Consider the following 25,272-nt stretch of genomic DNA (forward strand, 5'->3'; position numbering starts at 1 on the left):
TATGCAGGGGTAAAAAAAATACCCGTTATTGTTGTTTTTCACCTGGAATAGCAAAATAATAAAGATTATAATTTCGTCGGGCCGTCTATCAACACAGCTACTAATTTACACACCGATATAATCAGATTATTTGGTTTAGTCTCGGAGTGTTACTGACTGTGGGCTTCTCTCTCTGGAGTAAATTTCCTCATATGCGCGGGGGCGCGCGCGCTCACATAGCAGAAGCGTTTCCTCTTCCCGTGCGCGTGCCCGGCCCGCCAGAGGAAAAATAGAAAATGGCGAGCCTGTGCAAAAAGCAGCAATGCACAATCGACAGGCGCGGCTTTCGGCAGGAACTTGACTCGTGGCGACACAAACTCATTCACTGTGTAGGTAAGAATACTGGCAGTTGCAGATTTCTCGATTTTACTGGTTAAATGTCGCTTCTGCGTGACCTTTATCGGTGTAAATAACCATCTATTACCGCACTGACTGACTCGGGGCATCTCCGAGCCGCGACTTTTTTTTTTTTTGTCCTCAACTGTTTCTTTCTCACTACAGCCAGTTGGGGGGCTGTTAGTTAAATGTTTCGGTTATCTACAGCGTCATTCCACCCGTGGGTTTCTCGGTTGTTGAAGGCTTTTGACGTTTTTTGAGCACACAAACTATCTGCTGGCCTAACGTTAGTTTGTTTAAAGGGCACCGTGTTTGTTTTAAAGGGAGTGTCAGTTTGGTATCGCGTCGGCCAAAAGCGACCCGTTCGCTGAAAATGCGCGCTCCCGTGCGATGATGATACTGTATTTTAGGTGGGGGGAGGGCGACTCAGACCTGAGAGGTGATGTTCTCACTTTAACTACTGCCTGTCTCAAATTACCGCCCCATGGACGCGCATTGTTGCAGTGAGGAAGTAGCACAGACCCCACATTCGGCCGACTTTCCCCCGTTTTTGCAGGGCTTCTTACTACACTTCTCTAACGTTGCGTTTCACGAAAACAATTGAATTAAAATCATTTTTAGACTTTTTGTTTGGCGCATCCTGTCCTCCACACATACTTCCTCTGCCTTTTTAATGGTTTGACTGAAAGTGCATAAATTCCAGTCAGCCTCAAGTCAGTGCAATTTAGGACTAATGTTCTTCAGCTGCAGTTGTTGTAATTTATCATTTGGTTGACGTCATTTAAAGGTACTCATTGCAAAGTCGTGATGACTGGACCAAAAAAAAAAAAAAGTTCTTCTTTCGAATGTTCCCTTTTCAGGGGTTTACCATGGCAAGTCGTCCTCTTCCATCTAACTCTTTCTGTCCTCTGTCAAATCTCATATCAATGTTTATTGTGTCCCTAAATTAAAAATTTGTAACCAAAATTTGCGTCTGTTTACCTATGGAAAGGGCCAAAGTGACTGAAAATAGAGCTGCTTGATCCCTGATATTTGTTCTTGATAGTTGTCTTATTCGATCTTTCATTTTTTTGCATTGAACATCAGATTTACGCTTTTATTTTCATCTAAACCTCTTCCCCGAGGTTCTACACTTGTCAGATTTCACCATACTTGTTTACATACACAAACAGCGAGCCCAATACAGGTCTCAGTCATGTTTTTTTTGTGGCTTCAGCAGAGTTCTTTGTTTACACTGAATGTGGAACCACATTTCAGAATAGCATTTAATATATTTGGTTAACTCTTTCAGACTGCACCATTTAATATAGTTCAGAATGACCTTCTTATGTTTGGTTTCATACTTTACAATGAGTACCTTTTTAAAATGTTACACTGTAAACCAAGTAAAATTGTGTTAACAGATTTGTATTTATAGCTTCACACAAAGTTATAGATTTTGGTTTTAAAGGGCACTGTGTTTGTTTTAAAGACAGTGTCAGTTGGTGACACGTAACTAATCTTTAAATTAGTTATGTTGGTATAATCAGTAAACAAAAACTGAGGTCTGAAACAATTTTACAGCATTCAGCATTACATTCATTTTGGCAAAGAAGGTATTAGTAAAATTATTGTTGTTGTGATTATTATTATTACAAATGACAATTATTATCAAATGTGCTAGTTGTCTATATAATCTTATAACAAGATATATAAATGGCTGTGTGATTAAGGTTAATGTTTCAGGCTAATAAGCTTCTTAAATAATTAGAAATGGCTTTTGCCTGGTAAAATAAACACTATTCAATAAAAAAATTTATGATAGAAAGGGTCGTTTTAAAATATCTTCAGCAGTAGCCACAGTGAAGGTTTTGCTGCTTTTGTGTCAACCAGAAAGTTTTTTTTTTTTTTTTTTTGGTTTACTTAAAAATAAAAATTGGGTCTACTTTGAACAACTGGAATAATTTAGAGGACATTTTTAATGCAGGATGATTCAGGATATGAAAGCTTTAGAAAGACTGCCAGCTTCTGGCTGGATTAAAGAAAGCATGAAGGTGTGAATCGTCGTAACAACAATGACACTTATAAATTGTCGGTTTTATAATATAATATTGGTCTGGTTAATATTTCATGCAATACAATGAATTTGAATGTATAGGCATAAATATATGTGAGATTTTAGGGGATTGTAAAAACAAAATTTAAATCAGTTTTAGTTGTAGGCCATATAACTATTTTAAAACCCATAACATAAATTTTGATGCTTCTGATCTTAAAATGTCACATTAAATCAGTTTTCCTTTAATTACCCACTAGGAAATGAGATAATCTCATGTTTTGGGGAAGTTAGATTTTGTTGTCATAATTACACAGAGGAAAATAATTACTCACAACTAAAGCTGGAAGTCTTTTGCAAGTGACAATCAAATCTCATTCAGACTACTACCAAGCATCATCAGTGACCCAGTGATCAGATCCTAAGTTACTGCAAATAAACAGTGCTTCAGCATGGTCACACAGTCAGCTGAACAGTAATCATAACATCAGATGGTCTGCTGATGTTTCTGTAAAATCAAAGCTGCATTCATTGACCTGAACTAAATTGTGTATCAGGCACAAACGTGCTTCCAGTGGCTTACCAGCAGCAATGTGTTCGCCAGAATTTAGAAAACTGGGAGTGCGCCATTCCCGTCAGGCGCATTATAGGGGAGTCTGGGGTCATGACACCTCCAAAAAATGGAGTTAAATGATGAAATTTGTGGCCAGTTTGAAGGTTTTTCGTGTTCTTCAATAACTACCCGCTTAGGGACAAAAAGAACTTGATTTCATTTTTGAAAAACATGTATGTTGAGGCAAAGGGGCCTTTAATAATGAACACAACAAATGTTTGGTTGTGAAAGTTTAATTTACACTGATTGATAAGTAATATGTTGGATTTGGACTTCTGTATTAAGGTTCACATCAAAGCAAACCAGTCAGTTTAAACATCTGTGTTTTGAAATGCTGTTAATTTCATATGCAAGAATAGGTTCTTTTTAAATTATATGCACAAAATAATTTGCACAATAGAGTTGGACAGTAGGCTAAAATGTATTCAATCTGCCACTGTCAGACCAACATCTGGTGATGGTTATGTGTTTTTTCGTGTTTCTTTTTTCAAATTTATTTTTTAAGAAGGGGCTGACCAGAAACCCTGATTTGGTAAACTTAACGTAACAAACTTAACATAATTGCCTTCTTTCATGAAAATGTATTCACAGTGGGTACAATCAACTCCAACAACAATCAAAACAAAATTCATGCAGTAACAAATCTCGCTCACAAAATGTCTTTGTAATCCATTTGGGGATATTATCCAAAAACTGGCTGTGGCTACACAAATGATTGTTAGTAATCGTGCCCTAGTGTTCATTGTTAGTTTTAAAAGCAGTGCAAATTAATTCAGAAAAACAAATTAGTCCAGTCTCAGTTCTAGGTGGGAATGTACATGTCAATGAAAAGACAGAGAAGACAATTAGCTATTAAACTGGTCCCTAGCTGTAATCTCAGGACTGTTTTGTCAGTTCCCTCATAATGATTGACAAATGTCCCTTCTGCTTGGGCTACAATTGTAAAGCTGCAGATTGCATGACAACAGCATCAGCCTGCTGCTTGTAGAATGGCATATTCTGTCCCACAACAACAAGGACATACTTTTGTTTGGCTTTTTGGTGAAGAGGGTTGCACGCCACTGCCACCACCACCACCACCACCACTCCACTGTCCCTGAAATGGGCATTTTGTCCTTGTATCTAATGCCAACCGTAAAACTGCAGGGCAGAGACAAGCACAATTGTCCCTCAGAACAGCAGCATCAATTGTCCGTATGTTTGCCCCATACATGTATTTATGAACCATCAGCCCCCAGACGCAAACTGTGCTTTCTAAAAAATGTGTGTTTTGTCAGAATTTGAGCAAATTTGGAATTAAACTGCAATAGCTGACATTCAGGAATGTCTTGTATGTCAGTCATTCTTGCCTACATTTAACATGCAAATGAATAGAATGAATGGTTTGCTCAAACAAAAAAACAAACAAATATTTACATCAGACAGACTGAGTTGTTTTTCGTTCATTTTCTGCCTCCTGTCCATTGGGTATTTTGCCCACATTTTTCTTATTTACAGAGTAGGCTGATTTCTGACATGCTTTCATCTGTTTATCCAGGCAGGTTTTCATGTGTGTGCATCCACCCTTTCCCATATTTTTCAAGCAAAATTACTTTTTTTCTGAGTGAACTTAGTTCAGTGTTACACCATTTGACCATTTAGTTTGCATTATTTCCTCATTATAATAAAGTGCTGTAGAATTTGCTCAAACCTTCCAGCTCTTTTTGATGTACTGCCTGATTTATTTACTGTGGAGTGTTTGTTATGAGAAATATTTACAAACTGCTTTCTTCTGGATGTAACACTTACTGTTTTTTTTTTGTTTTTTTTTTTTAATTTAATTTTTAAGATGAGTGTAACCTCAGCTTGATCTGTGTCTTGGGCTGCTCAGGGGTGAAGACAGTCATGTAGGGAAGCAAAAATAAATGTTCATCTTTGTCATCACTGTGCTCCTCTTCATCTTTTGGCCTCCAGCTCTGTCTAGCGCCTTATTTTCTCTTTATCCAAATTTATGCTTTTATCAGCCTAATGTGTGAACAGTTTTGTAATAATTTAGTACTGATTGTTTCTAAAGGTTTCTCATAATGCCTGGTTAAGCAAGTTTAATTTGATCTCATGCATGTTTGTGCCTATAGAGACTCTTGTTCTTCAAGCTTTTTGACACTCTTCTGAGATTATTGTACATCAGTGGAGTGGGGGCGGGGGTGAGTGGAGTTTGAGGCAGTGCTGTACAGCCTCAGCCTCCAGGGCCATTGAGGGAAGGGTGGGTCATCCACAGGAAAGGGCACTTTGAGCACATGTTAAAGCTGTAAGCTAGCTTTTGTCAGATTCTTCATCTTTTTGTCCCTTCTCTTGTTCCATATCTGTATGTAGAGGGAGTGGATATAAATTCCCTCATATTTTTACAACTATTATTTAATTTCGGATGAGCTTAAATGAATTCTACAAATATAAACCTTGTTTGAGGACACAGTTTGGCAATATTTACAAGCATTTACTAAAGTACAAGATTTTTATGAAGTTAATGCTGCAACTGTGGAACTGACCGGTTACCAAAAGAGATTTTTCTGTGTAGAAACTGTGCAGCTAAATTTAGACTAAGTGACAACAAACCCTGAGTTAAAAATTACTGTTTGAATCTAGATTGTGGCTCCTCACTAGGATTTTATACATGGCTTTACATTTCTTTTAGTACAGGTGCTGCAGGACATATTAACTTTTCTTTAATGCTTTGACCGCCAAACACAGGAAAACAACCACATATTTGAAAACATAAAACTAAAATTTATGTGTTTTTTTTAATATTCATGTCAGGTTGATTATCTCACAAAATTGAAATATAAGCATAATAAACATGCATGCTGTTATGCACTTGGCAGTGCAATACAAAACCGACAAGTGAGTTGTTCATTGATTTTGTGCAAAGGCTCATAAAAAAATTACCCTTTTAAAAATGGCAACCTACATACTGCTAGAAATAAGCAATGACGAAGGCTTCATTACACATTATTTTGAATTTACAGTAGCGTTCAGGACAAGTTCGATGTAGGAAGGAGGATATGCTAATCTGTGGTCTTGGGGATTTGTCTTTATAAGTGCCTTTGCAAACGGTATGGGTTGCACTCCAAATCTTTTTGTCTTTGATTGGATCAAGATGTAGGTCAGAAGAAGGCTCGGGGAGAGTGAACACAGAGAGGATATGTTGGCTTCATAAACTGTTTTTATTGGTTATAAAGTAAGGTTGCAAACTTCCATTTTATGACCAAAATAAATGCTTAAAATTGTTTATTAAAGATGCATACATGTACTAGAAATAATACATTTTGCTCCAAATACACTTGTCAGTTGTAAGCCCTATAATATGCTGCACAATATATAGAAAACTTATTGTTATTGCAATATCAGTATCACAATGGTCTTCTTGAACTGTAATAAATCATATTATATTATATTTTAAGCACCATGTGTTCATGTTGTGCATGCTAATAATATATTTGGTCAATTCAACAGCCTCTCACTGGCCTTGGTGCTAAACACCAGGTTTAGATGATGATGACAGAAGTGAGGAAAATGTGCGTTTTTGCAATTGGTATCATCATCGCAATATTAAACAATAATATCACCCAGTGCAGGTTCTTCTGATATTTTACAGCTCTACCTTTATAAGTTTCCACATTATTAGCTTTACTGATTATAGACTTCAAAAGTCACTATCTATTGAATCTCAAAAGTTGCTAATTAGTTTGATTTAATTTTGTATGATAGTAAACAATTTTATATAGTTTCTCCTAAATTAAACCTTAGTGAAATACATTTTTAGACAACTTTGTGAAAATAAGGGTTCATATACGTCAACAGTGTTGTCAGTTTTGGGGAGGATAACACCCATATCTGTATAATATAATCCATAGCCCCATGAATTTGATGTTTTTTCTTCAATTCTTGTTTAGTGTTCTATTAGTTATTAGGTCTGGTGGTTATTATTTCAGTTGTTTTAGCTTCAATTTTATTCTGTACCTTTGTGTTTCTTTTTAATCGTGATTCAGAAAGCCAAATCTTTTGACCAGTTGCTCACTAATAGCCATATTTTCTTTTCATTGTGATGTTTACTGTTCCATTGCAAAGAAAAATCATCTCACAAGTGTTAAATGGAATTTTGTTTTGAATCTGTTTCATAAGCACTTTAACTCTAGATGTTATTCAGTTTTTTGTATTCATTTATTTTTCAGACTGCTTGAAAATTTCACATGCAATAAATATTTTATCTATGCTGTTTCTTCTAAATTTGTCATTCTGGCCCGAAAAAGCGTTTGGCAAAGTTCTTTCTTATCACCCATCTTTCTATTCTTTCTATGTAATTCTCTTTAAGAAGAAAAAAAAAATAATGTGGCTTCAAAGTCATGGATTACAATGTGACACTTTTTCTAAATGCCTAAAACTGAATTCCTAAAGAGTAGTTTGATGTCGTGGCGCTGCTCTGTCAAATGAAAGTGGATGACCCACTTTTTTGCTCGTGCCTCTGAAATATTTCAGAAATGGGATTGGATAGCTGGAGCTGAAGTCCTGTGCACTAACCCAGAAACAGACCCATGCTGCAGCTATAGGCAAAGGCTGTGTGTACACCACTTCATCCCCTCCACCCCGTTTATGTTTGGCTGCTCAAAAGTGGGTGGGAATTTGTAGTGAGGCAGAGTGGGGCATTTTAACACATGACAACGTTCACTGAATTCACTGTGAGTTTGGCAAAAAAAAAAAAAAAGGATGGTGAGAGCTGACAAAATTTCTCACAGCTTCGTATCTTCATCTGTGAAGTTGTAAGTAGGCATTCTTTTGTGATTTGTAGTTAGACAATTCAGTTATTTTTTTTGCATTTGACTTGTAAAAATAGCTTTCATTTTGGTTTAAATATATAATACCTGTGATCCTAACGTGTTTGAAAAACTTTTTTTCTTTTGACCAAGCGTCTGCAGTTGTGTTTAACATTTTAAAATAGTTGAAATTTTCTTGTTTTGTAGCTTTTTAGTGGGTGGTTTATTTGAAATATTGTGCTCACGTTTAAGATACAGTTCACTGGACAGATGTTCTCTTTGACCTCTTTACTGCTTGATTTAACATTTAGTCTTTTTGGATTGGTTATTCTGACCCTAGGGCAGTACGCAGACATTGCATATTTTGTTAATGCACAGTTAAGTCTTATGCAGCATAACAAGCTCTGACTTTCAAACAGCTGAGACTGCGAGATAGTCTATCATTATGTATTTGTAATGAAGGCTATAATCACAGTTTTTTCTTTTGCTTACCTGTCTGCTATCTTTTGCTGAATGAACATTTATTTTTAACTTCCCTATATCCATTTTGTAGGATGCTTTCACAGTTCTATACTGCAGTCCTTGTGAGAGCTTTTTTATATTATGTTTTAGCAGCAGTCTGAACTCTGTATGTGCTTTAGTTGCTTGGCAACAGAAGGATAAAGCATGTATTTACTGTTGAAGTAAAAACCACAAATGACAGCTCATAATGTATGTTTTAAGAGAGAGGGGGGGAAAAGCTTTGCTCATATAGCGGTTGTGAAGATGAAATGAAAAGGCAAAGACTAGTTTTGGTGTATGGCTGAGATATTAGCACATTAAATCTTAGTAATGTTTTGTATTTAGACACAAACAATTATTTTTCTCCTGAGTGCAACAAATAATTTGAGCCCAGGGGCAAATAGATGATTTTCATCAGCGATTCATTTTGAGTTTCTTTTCTGCTTTGGTCTCAGTGTCAAGCTGTAATCAGAAGTGAAGAAAATAGATGCGAGTTAGAATAATATACAGGATGTTCAGCTTGCAAGTGAGAGTTAACTATTTAATCATTTCTGTTTTTCTTCAGGTTTTGAGAGCATTCTTGAAGGTCTAATTGGTTCAGAGTTGGTAGAAGACCTAAAAGTATTTAAGGGTAAGTTTTTCAGTTCATTTTCTTTATTCTGCTTATTATAACAGTCCTGTCGCATTGTACCATCTGGTACCCCTGCACATTGATTCAAGACAAGACGGCTTCATTGCCAGCAGAAGAGAAGATGGCTTGTGTTACTGCAAAGTAGGTGTTTTAGATGACGTGGGATCCCTTAGACATTTTGCACAATATATGATGGTACGAAGACAATAGTAGGCATTATCTGTGTTGTCATTGTCTGTTTTTGTGAGCCAAAGTAGATTTCAACATTAGCATTTGCTGCTGAACATTCAAGTGAACTGAAACCCACTCATGTCTTTCATTCATGTCTCTCAGTGGCCTTGTCATTGAATTTAAAATTAATAAGAAAGAATTTAAAGGGAAAAAAGAACATTTTTTTGCTGATGTACTTGGCTTGCTTCTACATCATATAATTTATGCACTGATGAATGCATAAATCATTTGACAAAAATGTACATTTGCAGAATGTTCAAGCATTGAAATAACACATTTTTCTTTGTCTGTATTATTAGATTTTTGCCGTTCTTTTCAGTTTCATTAAAAATTTCTTCCAGGAATTAAACAAGAATTGTTATAATTCAGCTGAGTAAATATCTAGTTCATTTAGTAGTTCAGAAAGCACCGACTTTTTTTCTTCTGTTGTATTTCACTGCTTGTTTCTGTTTTATGTCCACAGACTCTAAGCCTGTTGCTGTTACTGACTGGTCGTTTGATGAAAATTGTTTGTTCTGTTGTTTGCAAAGAGATAAAGTCAAAGTAAGACTTCTATTCCTTTCTTCTCTTATATTTAAACCCAATGTTTTTGTTTTGTTTCTGTTCAGCTGTAAGAGGACATACCATAAGTAGCTGTTTTGCTAAATGGAATTAATTTTTAAGCTTTTAAATTATGGCTGTATAAATGTGATAAACCTTACAGTGCAGTTTTCTTGTGGATGGAAAAGACCTAAAAGGAAAAAGGGGTTAGATGATAAATGCTTGTCATGCATGGTGCCTGTTGTCTCTAATCTACTGCAGTGTCATGTAAGAATAGTTGTTCATTTACTTTGATCAAATCACTGACCCACATAAAGAAAAACATCTTATTGTTCTGTATCTATCCTGTTGAATACTGAGGACCACTGATTTAGGCTTTGTGATTTGACAGGAACACTTGATTGGCTTAAACAAAGAAGGGCTTGATGAGACACCCAAACGTCTCCTGGTTAAAGATCAGATCACAATCATCAGACTAGAGAAGCAAGCACAGGAGTTTCTCAGTGCAGTTCTCTGCAGAAAAGGTATGTCTTTATTTATGTATGATGGATTGATTGTTGTGTTTTCTGCTGCATGGGAAATTATGTTATTCTGTACATTATTGGGTTTGTTTTGCAAGCTGGCCACAAACAAGATGTTACTCCTAAAACATTGGTAAAACACAGTTTGCACGATGGTGGTATGTTTATGAATCACCATAACTGGTTCAGTAAAGACATGCACACTAAATTGTTTTTATCTTTTCAGATGTGCCAAATTTCTCAGATCCATATGTTCCAGTAGTGGCTCGAGAGATTCTTCAGAGAATGATCAGTCAGTTTGCTGCCGAATATACCTCAAAAACCAGCTCTCCTCAGGACAGTCGCTCAGACGCCTCGCCTCACTCTGACCAAAGCCCGCCGGCCCCACGCTCCATGTCAGGGGCTCCTCCTATGATTCCTGCTGCCATTCTGGCTGGACCTGCACACAACCAGAACCCGGTCCTGAGCAAGCTACTCATGGCCGACCAGGATGCTCCCCTTGACCTCACCATCAAGAAGCCCCCATCAGAACCCGCTGAACAAGGTAGAGTGAAACGGAACTGTAAAGGAGCATGCTATTGGAACTTCAATGGGTGTAGATCAGGCTGAAATTACCACTGAATCTAAATAAAGCATTTTCTACTTTATTTATTATTTTTAATACAGATGGAGTTCTTGACTTATCCATCAAAAAGAATCGCCATAGCAACAGCAGCCTACCTGGCCATAATCCTTGCTTTTCTCCAGCCACATCCACACTGAAGGGGTAAGAACATTTACTTTCTCTTTCTTCTGAGTTCTTAAGCACTGATACCTTGAATGTTTTGTTACATTGTAGTCCGGGATGGTCAAATTTTAGAATTCAAATGGATGTAAATATTGTTGTAGTGTCATCAATGCAGTGGATATAGTCTGAAATTGAAGTCATGACATTGGAGATCAGTTGGTGTCTTGACAAATTTGAACCGCAGTAAACACGGCTGTGTAAATATTTTTTTTTTTTCCTTTTTAAAACCAAGACATCTAAAGACCTAAATCAACAGGAAATGTTCCTCATATACTTCTGATGCTGATGTTATATTTTTGAAACCTACTCCTGCACATCCAGTAAGAGGCAGTTTGTAACTTTTCAAAGATATGACCACCAGCCTAAATGGGTCGCATCTTTTAAGTCTGTGAACAGGTGTGGTTTGAACTTCTCTTAGCATTGCCCTACTTTCTGTAGGAATCCTGGTGGGCCTGAAAGTTACAATAATTTACTGCAGGACTTTCAGCCTTGCTTAAAGTATGCAACTCAGTACAAGATTAGTTAAAAATGCTCTACAGTTGGATAAATATACAAATAATATGGATTTGTTTTAAAATCAAGCTGAACATATTTTTGTACTGTTATTATGCTGGTAACATGTAGTTGTCATAAATGAAAATGCTAATCTACGTTTCTGTACGACGTAGTTTTGTTTTTAAATACCAAGCTTTAGTAAATTTAGGTTTCTTTCATTGTGTAATCCAATTCACAAGGCTTTTTTTTATTTTTTCATCATATTCTCTACATTAAGATTTTGTTACCTAATTTAACCATTTCTAAATTAAATATAAAAGGTGCTTCTATGTAAATAAGATTTACTTTGTAGTTGGGTTTTGTTTGGTTTGAATTTAAAGCCTTTCTTTATCTTTTTATTTAACTAAACTTAAATAATCTCTTAACTGTTACTACTATTTCTATTTAAGCATCAGTAAACTTTCATTCTTGTCTTCTCAAGCTTTAAAATTGGCCAGTTTTTTTTGGATTTGGTTTACACCTAACTTTGCACCTGAAATATATATACACATTGTAAACATCTCAATGAGTGGTGTCCATGTCAAAACTATTGACATTTAAAAAAATGAAGACGTGAAAACCGAAATTATTAATGCACTTGAATGAAAAGACAGTTTTAATATGCAAATGTGTTGATAAAGTCAAACTAGTCTAACCGAAGGTTTTATGAATTTATGGTCTTTTTATATAAATTCAAACAAATCACTCCAAATAATTTAGATCCAACTATCAACAAATTGTTAAAAATTTAAAGTTTGTAATTTTTTGGGCTTGAAGGACACAACAACCCTCTGCTGGCATACTCTTTTATTGCTGTGCTTGTTCTGTGGTAACGTCACGCATAAAATATCGAGTTGTATTTGCATTAGTCATTATGGACTGCAAGCTATGGTGCTCTGATTAAAATACATGCAAAGTTCCTGTAGTTGTAACAACAATTCCTCTTCCTGGTTGAGCATTCTGAGCCACAGGAATATAAAGACTTGTATGAATTCCAAATAGAGACTTTTTCCTTGCTTATATTTTTGTTGTTTCTTTCTTTTTTAGTTTCTTTATCTTCATATTTTTTTTCCAAAATTTGTAAAGTGATCAACAAAGACAAATAAAAGATTGTCGAACTGGAGCCTTTTTTTTTGTTCTTAAGTCTTGTACACATTCATGTTCAATAACTTTAAACAAGTGATGTTACCAAAGCAAGGTCATAATAAAGGAGTGGCCAACATCCTCCCCCAACCCATCCACTTTTAGAAAGATAAATGGGCACTGTGCAAGCTCTGCTTACATCCAATTTCCTTCCATTCAATCAGGCGATCCTTGAACGTGGACGGACAAGTCGGGCTGTTTAAGAGGAGCCTACAGGATGGGAGGAGGAGGGAGAATTTCGGCCACTCCACCAGTTATAAGCCTACCTCATCACTTGCATACTCGCTGCACATCAAAGAGGAGGCCAATCTGGAGAACGACCCAGAGTCACCAGTCAGCTTGAACCCCAGGTCCAGCCCTACTGAGCTGTTCAAAAATGCATCCTCTTCCGCTCGGAATTCCAGATCTCATTTTGGGGCTTTATTCAAACTCAAAACCAGCGACAAAGCTAAGAAGCACCTTAAGGACATACCCAAGTTGTTGGAAGCTGCAGGACTTTTGCCTAAACCACTTTCCGATGAGAATGGAAACATTAAGGAGGCCTGCGGCGACCAATTTGTCTCTCACTCATCATCTTATGACCTCAAGATTCCTCAGGTGCGGGTTTTGGCCACAGGAACAGAACCGTCTTGGGATTCCACTTCCACTGAACATTCAGGTTCACTCCATGAGAATGGTGTCAAAAAGAAGCTTTGGTCTATTCTTCCTGGACAGATTCAGAAAAGGAGCAGCGTGGGCTCTAATAGTTCAGGTTCGGATAAGGACTGCTGGCCTTTCCCCACTGACGGCCAAACCTCAGGTGGAAATTATTCTGTGGATTCAGAGTCAGACCCAGGTAACAAGCAGCCGAGGAAGAAGCGGGGTCGATATCGACAGTACAACACCGAGCTGTTGGAAGAGGCTATTTTGGTTGTGATGGGTGGGAAAATGAGTGTGTCTAAAGCCCAGTCGATCTATGGAATTCCACACAGTACCTTGGAATATAAAGTTAAAGAACGTTTGGGAACTTTGAAACATCCCCCCAAAAAGAAAACGAAGCTGATAAGTCAGGTGGACGAACAGGGAGTCGAGTCTCCTGAAGGGAGGGAACTCCTGAACCCTCAGAACGTTGTGTTTGAGGAAAAAGAGACATTATCAGCATCTAAAGGCAGTGGGACTGTTTTACGTGATGGAAACCTCCAGTCTAATGAGTGATAAATCTAAAACATGTTGACACTAATGGGCTTTTCAAACAGTGCATCTGTTAGGCATTAATAGCAGACTGGGTCGTCAAAAAAACAAATAGTTGGTATTTATTATTGACCTGTTTTTTTTTTTTTTTTTTTTTTTTTTTTTTTGTTTGTTTTAACTTCCACTTTTGGTCATTTATATGAAAATATGTTTTTACAATATTTAAGCATTTAGGTGTCTCTGTGCAAAACACATTGTGCCTGAAAGGCATATTTGTGTTTTGTCAACTATTTCATAGCACTATAATTGTTTTTTTTACAGACAGTGTAAAACTTTAGCTTGGTATATGGCGCCCCTGTGTGTCTTCTCTCAGAACCCGTCATATGTTCAAACTAAATTGAATATTCAGGCCTTGTAGGAGGCATGAAAGTCAATTAATTAGTACTGATGTGAAAGTCACTGTCACTGTTTAGGAACTGCACTTCTGACTGAATTTTACACTGTATCTAATATTATGTCCAAACACTAATATATTTATTCAGCACAATAGTCTTTATATGAAATATTTATTTATAATTCTAGCATTGGTGACAAAGACTTGTCGTGAATTTTACTCGTTCTCTCTTCAACCCAATCGATCCTGTAATCACAAGCATTTTTTATACGTAAATCTTTTATAAGATCATAGTTTATTTTTAACTGCCTTCACTGGACGGAGGATGAACTCAAATTAAAGATGGATGCAACACTAGTCAAGGAAGATATTTAGGGCAGGCGATGAATTAATGTCCAGACATCATAATACTCAGGTACAGATATGTTTTTCTTTATTTTTTATCCTTTTGTTATACAAGTCACTCCTACTGGCTAGTGTGCTTGTTCCTCTACAATCTACCTTAAACTGTCAGCAACAGCATTTCAGGCAAAAACCTTCAGTTTTGTGCAATTAAGGTTTATTTATATGATACATATTCAAGTCTGCAGGTATTATTTCTTGAGATGCAACTTAAGAAAAGGTAGAATTTCTACTTTTATCACATAAATACATAATATTACAACACATGTTCAGTATAAAAATGTACCTTCTTGCCTGCTGCATGTGATTTAGAGTTACCTCTTTCATGCTTCCAAACCTCGGTACACACACCCTACCTAGTCTCAATTACTAAGGTAAAGGTTCAATGAAAGTCATTTTACATTAGATTTATTTAATGTGTTCTTCGTTGTCGTTGTTTCTATTTTTTGTTCTAAAACTAATCTTTTTTTTTATTTTTGGGAATGCTGTTCACGCTTGATGTTTTCATTGAACTTTTGCCTGGTTTTTGACTCGCCCAACAGAGCACTTCATGGTGCATTCTCACTTTTACCTCAGGAAGATTCAGAATAATGAAGTCACGGCCCGTTATTCTCTTATCAGGTGGACACAGCTCTACCAAGTTTTTGCAATCCTTGCATCCTTTTAGATGCAAGTATTGCATAGAAATTTTGAATAAATAAATTATTACATTTTTAAATGCTACTTAAAATATTTTACATCTAAATAATTTAGCCAGAGTTCTGGAGTACAATACAGTTCAGGGACTTTAATACTTGGATATTATTAGCACAGTAACAATAGTTGAGACACGAACCTATGAACTATTTTGGAAAATTTATCATTTTGGTTGTACGTTGGTACTCTCTGCTCTAAATGCAAATCTTAAGTTGAGTTTTTTTTTTAGCTTTTTACTTTTCGCATGTTTGCTAAACTTTTTGCATGAGAAGATTTAAAAATACAACAGAGCAAATGTTTTTTGGGCACATTTAAAATTAAAGTAAATGTAGTCATTCCATAACTAGTTTCACAGACAATCATTCAACAAAACTTGAATGTTACAGTTTTTAAAGCATTTTAACAATATAATAACAGCTTACAAGTGCTTTTTAGTTGATTAGCAAACCATCCTTTTGTGTTCCTCAATTTCTATTGTAGCGTTGCTAATAGTTGACTACCTCATCTGTGGAAAAAAAATCATATCACATTTTTACTCTTCTCAGCTACTGTAGCAGTTTCTCATGAAACAACAACACTCAGCCTACTGGAAGATCAGTTTACAGACAAAACTACACAGCCAAAATGTCAAAATTAAACCATGTGTAAATATTTCACTGTGTTTTTGTAGGTAATCAAACTTTTTTTTCAGTCTTTGTTACTTTGGAGTGAGAATAAAGCAGTCCAGAGATTTGTTATTAATGTTTAGTTGCAATTTAAACATTTAAGAAAATCTGCTTTGCAAGAACCCTTTTGTTGCTCAAGTGTGGGAGAATATTTTTTTTCCCCAATATTGATAAATTAATAATTAAACTATTGCTTATTGCTATTTCCCCATGAATGTAAACAGTTTCAAATTACGAAAACATGACTTAAACGTTTATGAACACAAATGTATTCTGTATAAAACATGTATAAATGTCTACATGGTTTGAAGATTTAGGACTGTCTTGCTTTACTTTGATACAAGCTGACCATCCTTTGCTTAGTAACTATTTGAGGACCAAAGTCTCTTATTAACTTATGGTGATGATGTGGCTCTTAAAATGACTATAGATTATTCACAAAAATCTGTACAGCTTTTATGTATTTGGTTTAGCATTTAAAGAATGATGCTTAGTGTGTTTTGCATGATTGAACTAAATTGTGTCTTTAAGAAGCTTGTTGTATATAATGAAGTTTGTCTTTCAAGATATTTTGACAAAGACACAAAGGCTTGGTGTTTGTGGGATTTGTTGTATTGATATATTAAGAAAATTATAAATTAACTTAAAATGGAACCAAGCAAGTTCAGTCTGGATTACATTTAATTTAAGATAAGGATAAGTTCCTTTGTTTAGTAGTCTGTGATTTCCAGACCCGTTTCTAAAACTATAATATATCAGCATTGCGGTGATTAATTAAAACCTCTGACTAATTAGGATGTGAGATATTATGTAACTCATCTGTAATTGGTGTGCTTGTGCATTTTATTTTAATTATGTTATTTCACTGGATGTAAAAAGGCATGTATTTGGTGTTAGTTTCTCACTGCGATGCTAAATGACACCCTCAGGGATGAAACATTTGTCAGCTGTTTATTCAGGTACTTTGCTTTACTCCTGAGACTCAGACAGGGATGTGAAGTTATTAAGTTTAGCTTTTAAAGAAGAATTCTAAAGTTATGTTTGCAGGAAAAGAGGAAATGGTCTTTTTTTTTTATTTCCAGAAAAATATTTGAAAATTTTTTTTTTTTTTTTCACAATTTGCAAAAAATATTTCTGTTTAGAGCCAAATATTTTCTGCCTTTCTTTCAGTTTTATATTTTTTAATTTAGAATGTCAATACATCCTCAGCGCAGGGAAATTATGGCCATTTGATTTTCTTTTATTATTTTTTTTTATTTTTTAGTCATAACATTTCATTTCAGGTTGGTGCCTCAAACAGCATAAAACAGCGTTTAAAAAAACTGCAATGTAACATAGGAATAATTTTCTGTAAATTTTCTTTTCAGCATAAAATCCCAAATTATTCTTACGTGCATCACACATATTTCAGGCCCTGCACTTTAAAAGTGGAGGGCCTGATACAAACCTGAAATTAATCATTTTTATTTGATTGACTGATGTTTTGTTTTGGTCATGCATATTTTGTTGTATGTTTAACAATTAAAAACAAACACTTGTTTATTTATTTATTTATATTTATTTGAATTATTGAGCACTTGTTTCTACATACCACAGTTTGCACTCCTGACACAAAAAATACCTTAAGTCTTGACAAAGCCAGAGTATTCATTGTTTGCCCCCAATGTATTTGGTATTTTAAGTGAAAAATGTTTGTTTGACTTATTTATATCGAACTGGGCTGCAACTACTAATTGTCTTGTGCATGTATTATTTTTACTTATGTATGTACAAAAAAAATAATACAGTAGCTGTAATAATGTAATTGGTCAAGTTGGATAAATGATTAACATTTAAATTTGCTTATAATAAATATGCAAGAGGAAAAATCATTAGAATTCATTTGTCATTTATTTCAACATTTTCTTTCCAGTGTTTCAGTGTTTTGGGATGGATGCCAGATTAGTAGTGTGAAACTGAATTGTTTCCTCTGGATATACAGTTGATGAATTTGTTTTTCTTCTTCTTGTCTTCATAGTGAGTCTCCAGACTTCCGTGTGGCAAAGGCAAAAGACCTGCAGTCTACATCAACACTGGAACAGCTCATGGCCAAACTTTGTCCCCATCATCAGCGACAGATAGTAGACGCAATAGGCTTTCTTCAGATGGAAGTAAAAGCACATGCATCTTGTAATACACAGAAAGCCTCAAACTCAACCACTGGGATTGACGGAACAGTTTGTTCCACTGAGAACTCCAGTAGAGTCATCCCAGAGAAATCACTTCCTGAGCTAAAACGTCCTGGTGAATCAACTCCTAAGGCTAAAGTCCAGGGCTTGTCTTATTCTGTCGCAAACAGCTGTGCACCGAAGAAGATTCCAGAGAATACTGTATCCCTGAAAACATCTGCTTTGGATATTTTCAATCTTGGATCAGGAAGTAACCAACATCTAGCCACTCCCACTACCAGCCCAGTGGACAGAGAGAATGATCGTGCCAATGATCACGTCCCTCTTAGGTTCAAAATTATGACCGCTGGTAAAAAGTCATGCGTTTTAAATGCTGCTGTTTCTTCTCACTCAGAGACTTTTGAGAACAAACAGGCTAACACAAATTCATCCAACAGGGGAGAGACTCATGGTGCAAGACTCAGTACATCTGTGAAAAGACACAGTCAGACAAGTCTCCCACATCAAACCAGACAAAGGGAGGTTCTTGGATACCCCAAAGATTCACCAGCTAAAGTGTTTCCAGTCCATATGACAATTCCTTCAGACTCTTCTCGAACTGCCAGGAAGACTATGAAAGTGTCCAGTGAACATGGGATCAGGGATTCTGTTTGTAGGGAAATGGTTGACCCTGATCTTGGTCACTGTGACATTGTTTTTATAGACAAGCCAATTACAGAGTGTTTTAAGAAACAGCAACGCAATTTGGTCCCGCGCCGCAACGCCAGAAAAAGCACCAGAGGACATATGTATTCAGATGAAATCTGGGAGTTAAAAACTGTTCGCACATTGGCCAGAAGGGGCAACTGCCCTAACCCAATGCCAGAGCTGATCACACTGGTCACCCCAAAACAAATACTTGCAAAGCCTGAAGGTGTACCTCCTGTTGATATGCCTTTTGCTGGAGCATGCACAGAGACAATGAATCAACAAATGCCCACAGAAGAGTCGGATGAGAGTGTAATTCCAGGAGCAGGAGATGTTGTAGAGGTAGCAGCTAGTAAAGTAGACATGGTAGTTGAAATGAGTCAGACAGATCAGAGCCAGACAGATCAGAGCCAGACAGATCAGAGTCAGACAGATCAGTGTCAGAGCAAAGGGCAGTCTGGTCCAGCATCTCCCATAAATCTTCCAATAGAGAACCAAGAAACTCTTGCAGACGCTTTTGCAGAACAGGAAAAAACAGCAGAATTAGAAATGATGGCAAAAAGTGAAGAAAGTGTTGCTCAGTCTCCACATGATGAAAGAATAAAAGAAAATGAACCAGAGCCACAAAAGGTTCTCGATCACAGTACAGAGCAAACCGTTTCAGAAACAGAGGTGGAGCCAGTGGAGAGTGATACCATTGAAGAAGCTGATCCCCAACTTTCACCTGAAAAATTACCCAACAGTGAGGCCGACCCTCAGCAGATTAATACCTCTTCCTCTCCAGTGAATCATTTGGAGGAAGAGATGGAGGAAGATAAAGAGGACAATACTCACAATGTGCAACATGAGGAACTTCAGTCTGAGACACAAATACAGCACGATAGCGTTGAAGTAACTGAAAAGTTGATAACCACGGGTTCAGCAGAGGAGCCGATTGTGAAACGGACAAAAGTTGAAACACCTGAAGCCGTTGACAGCTCAACACTTGAGGAGACAAAAAGTAATGACAACAGCGATGCATCAACAAAGACGCTTGATTCACCTCTGAATGAGTCGCCACCTTCACGTAGGAAAAAAGGTACCAAAGGTTTGCTTCCAGAGTCATTGAAACAGACAGAAACGGTGATAGTGGGTTATGTCAATGGTAAACCTGTATCAGCTTCTGACAGAAGTTTACGCCAGAGAGGAGGTAGCAACCCCAAATCGCCTAGTAAAACTCCGGTAAAATCGAGTCAGAATGTACCCAACAATGCTGTTCCTGAGCTTGCTAATGATTTACCAGTTGAAAACAAAAAACTAGATAACCCTTCACCTGAAACACACATGCCTTTGAAATTGGTAGAGACTCCTCCAGAAATTGAGCAGGTGGCAGAACCGTCCCTGGAGACCTCATCAATCCCAGAATCTAAATCGCCTTCAAAAGCCAAAAAAATCCATTGTCAAAATAATGTTGAGAACAATAGTTTGTCTGTGCTACCTGATCAACCTCCTGATCAGGCTCAGAACACTTCGCCCAAACGCCCTCTGAGATCAGCCAGTCAGAAGCCATCAGTTACTCCTGCATTGATGCCCACATCAAATTTGATCACTTCCATTTCCTCTCCAAATCCTTCTACCCTCATTCTTCCATCTGCAGAGCAGCTTCCGCCCTTCCTTCTTCATTTTCCACTATCTGTTAATACATCTTCTCTAAAGAGGGCATCTGAACCCTCAGTTTCTGAACAACCTCAACAGAGGTCTGTCTCAGAAACTGTTGACTCCGATACTAAAAACACACAGCCAGCTGAGGCGGTCTTTGAAGATGGACAAAAAAACGAAGTAGCTAGAGGATCAGAAACCAAACAGAAATTAAGATCAGCTAAAGTTGTAACAGACAGCAGTGAGAATGAGAAACAGCAACTTGGTGAGGAGCAATCAGTTTCCTTAGAAAATCTGTGTCCTTTAAAGACAGAATTGGAAATGGAGCCTGTGTCGGTTAGAGGCAAACGAAGTCTTCGAAAGAACGGAGATGCATTTGACGTTGATTTGATTCCTAAAAAAAAAGTACCATCTTTAGAGGACGGGTGTGCAGGTGGAGACAGTAACAATGTTTCTATATCAAACAAACCCACAAGAATGCCATTAAGGAGTGAGACCAGTAAGGCTGAAATGCCCCACCAATCTGTTAATCAGTCGCCACCAGCAGACAACAAGAAATTAGCTTTGAGATCACAAAGACTTACCGCACCTTCTGCCAATGCTCCTACTGAAATGTCAAAACAAAATAATGTAGCCTCCCCTGTTAGAATAATGCCAGAGAGAATATCTAAAGCTCAGGTGCGGCCCAATTCAGTGTCTGTTACATCCGTCTCTCACAACACAAACCTTCCTATGGTTACCCCAAAACACGAACCCCCGAAACAAACAACTAACAAATTCTTTGAGACTCTGATGGGAGAACAGAGCCAACACCTAATTACAAATCTAAACACCAAATATGATAAACTGCTGAAAGGTTGGGTGCAAATGGACAAAGAAGGTCAGCCAGCAGCAAAATACAAAAACAAATCAGACAGACAGGCAGCGATATGGAAAAGTAAACGCAGGGCACGAAAGTCAAAGTGCTCAGAGCATCAGAAATACTCACCAGTCCAAATGCTTTTCATGAAAGGTTTTAATCTCACCAGTATTTGTCGCTGGTTCCTAGAATCAACAGAAACGAAGTCCCTTGTTATTGTCAAGAAGGTGAACACTCGTCTTCCGTCAGAAACTCAGCTGTGCTTCCACAGCTCAGCAACTTCATCAGGGCCCTCGCAAGGAATGTTCCCAAGCCTTCAGGCAGAGCGCTTAAAGAAACATTTAAAAAAGTTTGCCATTGCCTCTCCTGTAAAGAGCAATCCCAAGAGCCTGAAGCTTATTGCTAAAGCACTTGAGCAAGAGGCAAATGCCGTTAAAGGAAAGGAGAGAGCAGAAGTTCCCAGCAATACTCAAACTCAGAAGTCAACAGCCTCCGCCAAAGCCTGTGCACAAAAACGGGACTCCAAAAAATCCTCAGGAAAAAAGAATCCAGCCAGTGCAAGAATCCTGAGGAAGTACTCCAACATCAGAGAGAAGATGCAGGTTCAGCAAACCTCAGTGAGACTGAAGGGGACCTCAAAAATGTTAAAAAGCAAAAAGATAAAAACACTAGCTGCTACAAAATCTTCAAAGTCAAATCTTAAGCCATCTCTGAAAGGTCGGAAACCTGCTGTACCCGTCAGCAAACAAATGAAAGAGTCTGCAGCAAAACTGCAGAGAAGGAAAATATTAGCTGGGAAAAAGTCAACAAAGCGTTTTGTTCAAAAGAAAGCAGGCAAGGTTCAAGGCAGCAAAGCTCCAAAACCATGTAAGAAAGAATTACCAAAGAGATCTTCTCAACGACTCGGGTCTCCTAAAATATCTGAACAGAACTCTGTCGACACATCGAGAAGCAAGGGGAGCAGTAAAAAACAGAACGAAGCAGACAAATCAGAATTGGACAAGTGTGAAGTAAATAAGGGGAATTCTGCAAAAATTCCAACAAAGGAATCCTCTCAAAGCGTTGCTGCTGAAACCAAAGGCTGTGAAAATGCAGCCGAGCTCAAACAGCAGAGCGCCGAGGTGAAGTCCCCCGCCTCACCGGACCAGGTACTGACAAGATCCCAGAGAAGACTGGAGGCTGCAGTCCCTCTGAACGCTAGTCCAAGTCCTGCTTCAAAGAGGGCCACAAAGGCAACAGCTTCACAAGCAGCATCTCCTAAAGTGGTCAAGGGAGCAGACGAACCTAAGCTGACGAGAAGTGGGGCTTTAAAGAGATCCCAGACGTCATCCCTGCCTCGCAGCGTTGCTAAAGGAGCCACAAAGAGAGCTCAGGAACCTACAGAGACCCCTGCAAAGCGCACCAGGACTAAATAAACTGGGCCTGTGGAAGGAGAGATCATCTTCACCTCCCCACCCCCTTCCCATTTAATCTGGAACATATTTAGAAGGACCAAACATTTCTACTTTGCATTCTTCCTAAACTCTTCAGAGAACACTCTTGTCAGTAAGCTATGGAAGGAACAGACACTGAGACTCCTTCACATTTGTGATGCTGTATTTTGTAAAACTTTGTTCTGTGTTCAGGGACGACAGACACGTTCTGCCTGATGTCTACACACGTAGTTGCTTTGTCTCAGCACTCTGCTAAAGGACTGGAGATAACAATAGCCTGTCAGACCTCATTTTAGTTGAGATAAAAAAAAAAGAAACATCAAGCTTAGATGTTGTTAACGTCATATTCTACTCCTTTTTTGCCGTTTTGTGTATAATTGTTTTAGACGATGGCACGTATTGCATTACAGTTGTAAAGTCTTGAGAAGGGAGCTTTGAGTCATATTTCCCCCCCCCCCTCTGTACAGTCAGTTGGCAGATTGTATCTCCAGCCCGTCTTCCAATCACAGCTTTGTGAATATGTGACGTGACCAGGTGCCTTATTTATGAAATGTAAATGAATGTGTTGCTAAATGTGAATACTTCTCTCCTTTTCCTGGAGACGCAGTTGACGTTCATTCACTTCAAGAAGCAAGGGCATTGTGTTTTCCTGCCGCCTGCTTATTCTGCAATTTCTTATGTTGACTATAGTGTTCAGATTTTGTGACACCCCCCCCCCCCACCCCAACAGATTTATTTTTATGCCTTCTTTCCCAAAGCATTAACATAAAATTGCAAATATATCTGTATTCGATGTTAAGATCTGAATTGTTAAAACAAGCAGGTATTCTCCTTGTGGTTATAAAAGTTTGTTTTTCCGTTGTTTGTGGTCAGGTTGCATCCCTGTGAGCCTCGTTACCCAACTTTACCTGCTTCTGCATGTGTGAGATCTTGTTAATGTGGAGGAAGTGTCAGCAGCTCTATCATTCGCCTGTTATCTGCCCACACCACACAAGGCTGAGTACACACGAGGAAAGACCTTTTGAGATGACTGTGGGTCACTGGCTTGTGAACCTCTTTAAGAATAACTCCAGATATGAATGAACTTCACCCCCTCTTGGCTTTTTAGTGATGCAGTGAAGAGTTATATTTTCTACCCGTTACAATTCCCAAGCTTCTTCAGTTTCTATTATTTTTCCCGACTCTCAGACAAGTTCTCATAATGTGAAGTCTGCTTACTTCCACAGTAGCTTCCAAAAGTGTTTTTGTGAAAAGAAGAAAAAAAAAATTAGCAGTGTTTATTTTATTTTATACAATGCTCATTTCCTTCAAGAAGGTAAATCATATGTAAATGCAAAAACAGGTCTGTCATGTTTTTATTGATATTTAAAAACTCCATGTAGACTAACGGGTTTAGAGAATCTCAAACATCCCACCAAATATCAGACTTGAACATGTTTATTCTTTGCAATTGCTATTTAAAGACTTTGATTTTGTATATTAGAAAAGATATACTTGCTTTATTTGTGGTAATCCCAAGAAAGATGCATCTTTGTGTTAAAAACTTTGTATTTTTGCTGGAGTTGATATAAAGATGTTTGAATTTTATGGTTTCTTGATTTATTTACACTAGTCTTGCAATTTTTTTTTTATTATTTGAACCAAAGGTAAAGTTGAAAACCACTTTAGAGAAGATCTAACAACTTCATGTAAGTAAAGGAAGCACAAACTAAGAAATGGACACCTCTGTTTGTAGCCAGTGATGGCCTTTTAACACGGAGGACCTGCTTTACGGCTAACAAGCACTGGAAGATGCTTTGGCTGTGTGGCAGATTGGTGAACAGTTATTTCTCACCTCAGTTCTGCATAAAGCATGACGAGAATGATGAACGTCTCAGTAAAACCACTGTGACACAACAACGTGAATAATTCATTCACTTTAATGGTGAATTACATTATAAAAATCCTCCTTTCAAGTGAAAATACAATAAAGGAAGAAAGAAAATAAGCAATTAGGACTTAGTGTACTCCAAAACACATCAGGTCCTGGTCGTCCTCATCTCTAAAACCACCAGCTGGTTTTATCATCTTGGACAGCAGATGGCGCTGCAGTCAGCAGGCAAAGCAGGAAATCCAAGATGGAGCAAAAATCACCTTTTCCTAAAGGTAAGTGCATGTCTGGCTCATTGTGTTTAGGTTTTGGCAACTTTATCCACATGAGAAAGTAGCAGTTGTAAACAAGGATTTAAAAGCAGAGATAGGATTTTAGTTTATAATATCTGAACAAACCTTAAAAATCTTGGATGTACAGGTGCTGGTCATAAAATTAGAATATCATGAAAAAGTAGATTGATTTCAGTAATTCCATTTAAAAAGTGAAACTTGTATATTATATTCATACATTACATACAAACTCATATATTTCAAATGTTTATCTCATTTAATTTTGATGATTACAAATGACAACAAATGAAAATCTCAAA

At 37.3% G+C, this 25,272-nt stretch overlaps 1 protein-coding gene across 2 annotated transcripts; it reads left to right on the top strand.

Annotated features, from left to right (window-relative positions):
* Positions 1-256: 256 nt before the first annotated feature.
* Positions 257-24,397, top strand: wu:fc17b08 (ligand-dependent corepressor). 2 transcript variants are annotated; one of them, XM_017413000.3, is made up of 7 exons: positions 257-372; positions 8,877-8,942; positions 9,637-9,716; positions 10,105-10,237; positions 10,461-10,778; positions 10,901-11,000; positions 18,043-24,397. In XM_017413000.3, the coding sequence occupies exons 1-7, from the start codon at positions 276-278 to the stop codon at positions 22,790-22,792; spliced, it is 5,544 nt and encodes a 1,847-aa protein (XP_017268489.1). In that variant the 5' UTR covers positions 257-275; the 3' UTR covers positions 22,793-24,397. The 2 variants fall into 2 exon arrangements, with proteins under 2 accessions (XP_017268489.1, XP_024860966.1); XM_025005198.2 differs by lacking the exon at positions 18,043-24,397 and adding an exon at positions 12,863-17,896.
* Positions 24,398-25,272: the final 875 nt, after the last annotated feature.

Source organism: Kryptolebias marmoratus, linkage group LG22 (assembly GCF_001649575.2).
Source record: "Kryptolebias marmoratus isolate JLee-2015 linkage group LG22, ASM164957v2, whole genome shotgun sequence".
NCBI classification, from domain to species: domain Eukaryota; kingdom Metazoa; phylum Chordata; class Actinopteri; order Cyprinodontiformes; family Rivulidae; genus Kryptolebias; species Kryptolebias marmoratus.